General features: G+C 26.5%; 1 protein-coding gene across 1 annotated transcript in view; it reads left to right on the top strand.

The window, feature by feature from the left end:
- LOC106690840 (uncharacterized) overlaps positions 1-2,124 on the top strand; it is a 44,647-nt gene extending 42,523 nt beyond the window's left edge. The window contains exon 9 of the mRNA XM_067050137.1: positions 1,987-2,124. Within this exon, the coding sequence (XP_066906238.1) occupies positions 1,987-2,124 (138 nt within the window). The remainder of the gene's footprint in view (positions 1-1,986) is intronic.
- Positions 2,125-7,742: the final 5,618 nt, after the last annotated feature.

Raw genomic sequence — 7,742 nt, 5'->3', positions numbered from 1 at the left:
GAAAAATATAGCCCTATATGTTACCCTTTTCAATTAAACTATTTAGTGGAATTATTACAATTAGGTCCTCTCCATCTATTTATATCAAATAGAAATAACATTAATTAAATAATATGATATATGCTAATATTAGGCCTAGAATTGATGGTAGAAAAGATTAGACTGAGGTCATTAATAAAATAAAAAGTCTAAACTTTTGTAATAAAAATAGCGGGAAAATAATAATATTTGATTGTGTAATAATAAGGAATTTGTATCTCTTATGTTTCCCCGAGAGTAAGAGGTAAGAAAAAGAGCTTTTAAAGGATAAGAAATGACTAACACAGAAAAGTATATACTGTCCTTTTCAATTGAACTGTACAATTTAATATTAGTACCAATTAAAAATAATCGTAAAGACTATTAAGTCCTCTCCATCTATTTATAATATTGCTAATATTAGGCCCAGGATTGATGGTAGAAAATATCAGGACTGAGGTCATAAAAAAGATAAAATAAAGTTAAAAGTCTAAACTCTTTGTAATAAAAATAGAGAGCAGGCAAATAATAATATTTGATTGTGTAATAATAAGGAATTTGTATCTCTTATGTTTCCCCGAGAGTAAGAGGTAAGAAAAAGAGCTTTTAAAGGATAAGAAATGACTAACACAGAAAAGGATATACTGTCTTTTTCAATTAAACTGTACAATTTAGTATTAGTACAAATTACAAATAAACGTAAATGTATTTATCATCATCACATCCAATAATATGAAAAAAAAACAACTACGAATCATATAAAAAAGTAGGGCACTCCTGCCGGTTAATGGTAGAAAATATTAGAATGAGGTCAGAAACAAAATTCGGTTACCTGTTTTTGTAATAAAATATAGAACAGGCAAATTATAATATTTTATTGTATAATAATAAGGAACAAATATCACTTTTGTAACGCAAGCCGTAAAAAAAAGAGAAAAAAGGATAACAAATGACTCACACAGGTTTCAGTAAAATACTACTTTATTCTCCTTCCTTATCTCTCTTATATACATTTCGGTAATGATTACATCAAGTCCTAGTATTAAGATAAATAATATTATACTTCAGTACTACCTGATCAATACCATAATAGAAAATAAATTAGCGAGAAAGTTCAAAATGGAAGTGTGCCTTAAAGAAATGTTTTCTTGTTTCTTAGTATTGATATGAACAATTATAATTTGTAATAAACTAATATTATATTATTGGGGAATAATATTAATTTTGTAAAATACTATAAGGTACAGGTATTAGTTTTATAAATATAAATCATAGGCCATTCCAGAAAGTGGTAAATAAATTTAGCAAATGTTCATGAGACTATATCTCAGAGAATTTGTTTATTTAGATTTCAGTTTCCATTTCTGATAGTAAATGCACATAATTGCATATTTAATAATTAAGAATTTAATCATAATCATGTACATTAACGTTTTTATAATAATCATGTACCATGGTTTCCCAATGTAGCATTATTTTACAAAGCAGGCTACAAAAATTTATTTAAATTATAAATAAATTGTAAAGCCTTTATTAAAAAATAAAAGGAACTATCCTGAATAAAGACCTTGATTTCATTTCAGAAGCATCTTGATATGATGAAAATGATATACTGTTTCTTCAATTAGCCTGTAGTAGAAATCATGCAACATGTCTCCTGGTATAACTGATAGCTCTAATTAGCTCATTTTTTCTGTTTTTATAGAGATATTAGGGAACACGTGTAACATAATATTTTATTTTATAATGGTGGGAAGAAAATATTTTATACAATAATACAAACAAAATTTACAGTGCGGTGGTAGAAGGGCTTTAAAAAACAAATTTAACAAGACTAGCGGGCAATAGCAGGATACATTTTTTGTATTATTTATTTCTTTCTACCTTTCCCTATAAGCAATGCAGGTGTGCAGTAGCAGTGCGATACTGGATGAATATAATTACTAATAAATAATATCATATTTAAAGGTTAGATGTGTAAACAAAAACCAAGCTAATGCTCCGTTAGTTACAACACCCTTTCCTGAAGGCCTCACAGTGGTGGGGAACTGCCGTTTTTGTGCAAAAACCTCTAAATTGCTCAAATCTTCTGTGATTCTCCTGTGATATTGTGAGCCATAGACCTAATCTTACAGACGTTATTTCAGAAACAGCTAAAAATGAGATTTTACTACTTGTTGTTATTTTGTTTTAAACTATCCAACAAAAAATATTTTGGCCAAGTAAATTCCAACGAAAGTTAGTGTACAAATTGTAGTTTTTCAAAAGTAGATTTGTTTCTTGAATTTTTTTTTTCAATTTCTACGGCCACTTCCAATTTAATACTGGAAAAATTTGTTTTGGCACATTTTTGATAGACCAGAAAAAAAAATGAGTTTTATTTATTTTTGTGATGAGTCTATTTTTCCATAAAAGTGTACATATTAGGGCAGCTTGTAGTAAGTTTCATTGACGTATTGAGACGTATCAAGTCAGGGCTTGGAAGGAGTAACGAAAATAAGGTGAAAACAATAATAAAATTAACCACTATTCATCAGAATAACATTTTTCTTATAGGAAAATGATTTGAATAATGGATAAATTAAGATTTATATTTTTAAATCCGAAAATATGATCTCAATAAAAAAATAAAAATAATAAATACAAATTCATTTTATTGAATTCAGCACCCGGAAAAATTCAGGAATGCATATGAATTACAGAAGAATTAAACAATTTTGAGAATTCTTACCACTGAGAGCCGTGGTAATGATTCTTGCAACTTGAGCTGCCGACTGTCCAAGTTTAAACTCATAATATATTTAATTCAAAAATTGCGTGTTGTTGTGTGTAGGAATATCCCACCTAGGGGTTAATTACTTCTATTATTTCGGAAAATTATGGAACGTGTTGAAGAAGGAGAGAGATAGCAGACACTTAAAAGAAAAGATAAAAATGTATAAAAGTAAATATTGTAGAATGTTAAACCAACGATTGATTTATTTATTAATTAATCATTATCTAATCATTTATAAGCTAATAAACTTGAATTATATTTATTGAGTGACAAAAAATATTTACAAGTACTCGGTTAATTTCCCTGTTTTTGAGTCAGTATTAGAATTCACTAGTTAGTACTAGGAAGACGAGAAAACAGAGACCTTCCAACTTGAATATGGCCGTAATTATGTCCTAAATATTAATTAGTAATATGAAAAGGAAAATAGTGTAAGGTTGGTAATAAATCCCAATTTGTACATATTGAATTAATTAATCCAATGTTCTCATTTTCTGTGCATCAATTCTTCTAGTATAAGAGGCAGGAAGAAAAAAAGGCAGTTATTTCACCCTAATATTTTATTACTTTAATGAAAACTATGTATATCTCAGAAACCATTCGACGTACATATGTCCATTAGCACTCAAATCAAAGCTAGTTTACTGTACCATGAAGTAATCTATGATGTTTATCTTCGTAGGAGTTGTAGTTTTCATGATTTTAAACAAAATAAATTTTAAAAATGTTGATTTCTCGTTCTTTAGACAAAAAGTTTGATTAATGAAAAAACATCTCTCTGGAACCACAAGACGTACAGATATCTACTAGCACTCGAATTAAAGGTAATTAAAATTAAATTAAACAATTAATTTATGTACATGGAAAAGAAAATTAAATTTAAGTAACAGTAAGGAGGAACTCCGAGCCCAAGCCTTGCCACTCGCCTACGGAAGACAAGGCAGGGTTCCAAGAGATCCCACTGCTTCCCTTTCAACAGCGTCACTGATTAAAAACTATTATTAGATGGTTCATTCAACAAGATGAAAATTGGAAGTGTATATAACTTGTTTTGAGTATAACATCATATTTATATACATTCAAAAAAAAAAAAGTATTCCAAGAAAAACATTGCAATAGAAGCAGGACAAATTTAATCTCTGAACTGATAAAAAATCATGCTGGAAGAATTGAATATACACCTCATAAGCTTATGTATTATATATTATTGATTTTTAAATGATAAGATAGTTTGATAGTAAAATAGTGAAATAGATTGTTCATCCTCAAGTGTGATATGACCAACCATAAGCCAGTTGATAACTTTTAGATATTGCACAAAAATAAAAAAAAGTAGTGACTCATATTATGTAAATCGTTCTTAATATTCTGTTGATGTTACAAAAAATTTAAATCATTTTTTAAAATGATTCATCCATATAATTATACTAAATGATTCAAGGTAGAAATTTTAATTTTATTATTATTCTCTGAAATTCGGAAATAATATTCAGAATATTTTTACGATTTAAATTGAATAGTAAATCCATTCTAAAATTCATACAATGTTAGTATACAAGAATAATCTATAAAACAAAGTAAAGTTGATTATAAACAAAATATTTTTTTTTCTTTAAAAACAATTTTTATCCTTTTTCTCAACTTTATTCTTTTTAAACTTCCAACGTTTCGACCACTTAGGTCATTTTCAAGGATTCCTTTACATTGTTTTCATTTTTTCCTTTAAAATTCTTTAAATGCTGGCTAATTGCCTTTGTCCCATAAAATCTTCTATAAAATACCTTCCCAAATTTAAAACTTTTACTAACCACTTTTCTTACTATTATTTTCATTTGCAAACTCCAAACAGAACCTACCTTCAACTACTAAAAGGTATTTTATAGAAGAATTTATGGGACAAACGCAATTAGCCGGCATTTAAAGAATTTTAAAGGAAAAAATGAAAACAAAGTAAAGGAATCCTTGAAAATGACCTAAGTGGTCAAAACGTTGGAAGTTTAAAAAGAATAAAGTTGAGAAAAAGGATCAAAATTGTTTTTAAAGAAACTAAACCACTCTCAAACAAGTATATTAATAAAAAATAAATCTAAAATATTTTTTACTGATATACTTATGCTTTTTTATATCTCTATAATTGATATAAAAAAGTACCTTAGTTAACTTTCATTAATTTGCAATAATGAATGTTAACTAAGGTACTTTTTTATATCTCTATAATTGATATAAAAAAGTACCTTAGTTAACTTTCATTAATTTGCAATAATGAATGTTAACTAAGGTACTTTTTTATATCTCTATAATAAAGCATAAGTAATAATAGCATTATTTATTATATTTCTAATCAATTTTTAATATACTAATGAATTATTAATTGTTATATTGTGAGAGAAAGGAATACTGCAGTTGTAGGTTAAAACAGTCTATGAAACTGAAAAAATACACAACATTAACACTTATGTTCATTGTGAAGTGGTGAAATTGGAGGAGCAGAAATGAGAAAGAAAAATAGGAATGAATTGAAACATTTGCATGTGCTGTACAGACCGAAATAAAATTATGTACCGATTATAAAACGAAACTGTATAGGAAAAAATTGTTTATTATATGTTATTATTGTCTCTTTTTTTCTGATTATACCATGTATGTGTAATTTATATATGTCCGATTACGGATTGATAAGTATGCTGTGTGAGATAGCAACCTGATGTATTTAGGCAGCATAGATAAATATAGTATTTCTCTTGACCTATGCACAATTCAATAAATAATGCCAGTACGTATTTAATTTAAAATGTTTACCAAACTAAATGTTTAAAGTACATTCTGACAACTAGATTAATTATTAAAATATTACAATGAATAGATAAAAGTTAAATATGATCAAAATCGTAAATTCGTAGTGCTTATTATATATTTACACTAAAATGTATCGCCTAAAAATTAAAATGAGAAAAAAAAACTAAGACTTTAAAATAATTTATTTGATGATAGTGTTCCATTGAGCATAATAATTTGTTTTATTATTTAGTTATATTTCCTATACTTATATAAAGTATATAATATTTCATATTTAATCAATAATTAGTGGATTTATAATACAATGTCTCTATTTGATTACATACGCGAAACAATACCAAATAGTACTAGCAGCTTTTTAAAATATTTATGTAAGTGTTGATCTTGGCCGAAAATATTATTCTGGACTCCCTGGGCAATATACATCATCACCTGCATGGAAATTAGTTGAGTACTCATTTTTTTTATTTATCTTTAACTTATTTTAATCTTATCTATTTGTTTCAAATTTCTCTAATCCTTTTTAAAGTTTATTTATTTACTTTTAACTTATTTATTAGTTTTGAACCTATTTATTTGGTGTGGAAATTATTACCTATTCTTATTTTATTTTAATTTGTTTCTACATTTTCATTGATTTACAACATTTTCTTATTATCCCTTTATTTTGTTAAGTTTGTTTTATTATTTTATTAAGTGTGCTTACTGAATGTTTCAACTTCGAATGAATTCATAAATTTAAAACTTGTGTACCAACCTCAATATTTGTGAATGATCACTAAAAAAGTGTAATATGAGGTAGGCTAGAGTGAAATATAATTTGAAGATAAAATAAATAGTTTCAATAACGAAAGAAAACAAAAAGGAAAAATAAATAAAAACAAAAAAGAAGTTCAAGTTTAATGTAATTTATTTATTTATAAAATATTGTCTTTTAAGATAAATCAGTATCCTGCGGTTATTATTAACAATTACGGGTCCCACTGTAATTGGGCAGAATAGCTTCCTGCCAATAAAACTTTACTCTAAATTATATAGTGTTTATAACAAAACAAAACAAAAAGGAAAAAGGAATAAAAACAAATAAAAAGTACAAGTTTGATATAATTTATTTATTTAAAAAATTGTGTAAAAAAAATATATAGATGAAATAAAATGGTAAAATATTTACATTTTTTTATATTGTCTCATAGTATAGATTAGTATGCTGTATGTTATTGCAACTGTATTAGGGCAGCATGCAGCATAAGGCATTTCACTCTCTGTCTTATATAATCACGGCTTATATCTATTAATACAACATATAAGGTGTAGTAATATGATATTTAATATATTACTAACAGTTATTTATAATACACTTTTGTATAATTGGTATTATAAAATATATGATTGTCTATGGAACACAACATATGGGCATGTAAAATGTTTGTTTTCAGGTTTAGCCCTAAAACTCAACGTATATACTACTTTACTAACATATATTAGTAATTAATAAATATTAATATAAAATTATCGAAGTGCTATAGACTAGAATATTAGTTTATGAAAATCTGGCTCTGGCTTCATGGTCCTCCACAAAACCGGACCTTTGTCAAAACTCATCACCACCACAGAGTTCGGAATTAAACACTCCTTGTCGTGCAAAAATTCAGAACATTTTACTAAAGCTTGGCCTTTAGATGACGCTACCACAGTTGGGCAATATGTAATCACAATTACAATTTCAATTGCAATTATCATATATTGAAATTGCAGAAATACAATTACAAAGAAATGTAGTTGAAATTGCTATTACTTAGTGAACTAATGTAATTGTGATCGTCTTCCAACCATTACAATTACAAACTGAGCAAAAGTAATTGCTATTACCAATTACATTCTCATGTGATTGTTATTTTTTCCTAAAATTCCAAGAAATTATAATACAATTACAAATTATTGTAATTGTAAATACAAATACATAACACCAAAATAAAAAAAAAAAGTTTCATAATGGTTCTAAAATATGAAAATGATATCCAGTATAAGATAGCATGCTAATAATTTATTAACATATTAAAGTTTATTTAGATGTTTTCGAAGACACTCAAAATAAATATAAAACCGACTTTATGATCGCGTGCTTGCTTATCGATTTATTATAACTTTTAGG

The sequence above is a fragment of the Halyomorpha halys genome, unplaced genomic scaffold, assembly GCF_000696795.3.
Source record: "Halyomorpha halys isolate HHAL.00 unplaced genomic scaffold, Hhal_1.1 Scaffold1905.1, whole genome shotgun sequence".
NCBI classification, from domain to species: Eukaryota; Metazoa; Arthropoda; class Insecta; order Hemiptera; family Pentatomidae; genus Halyomorpha; species Halyomorpha halys.
Note: the sequence above shows the minus strand (reverse complement) of the source record. Positions and strands in the feature narration are given on the sequence as shown.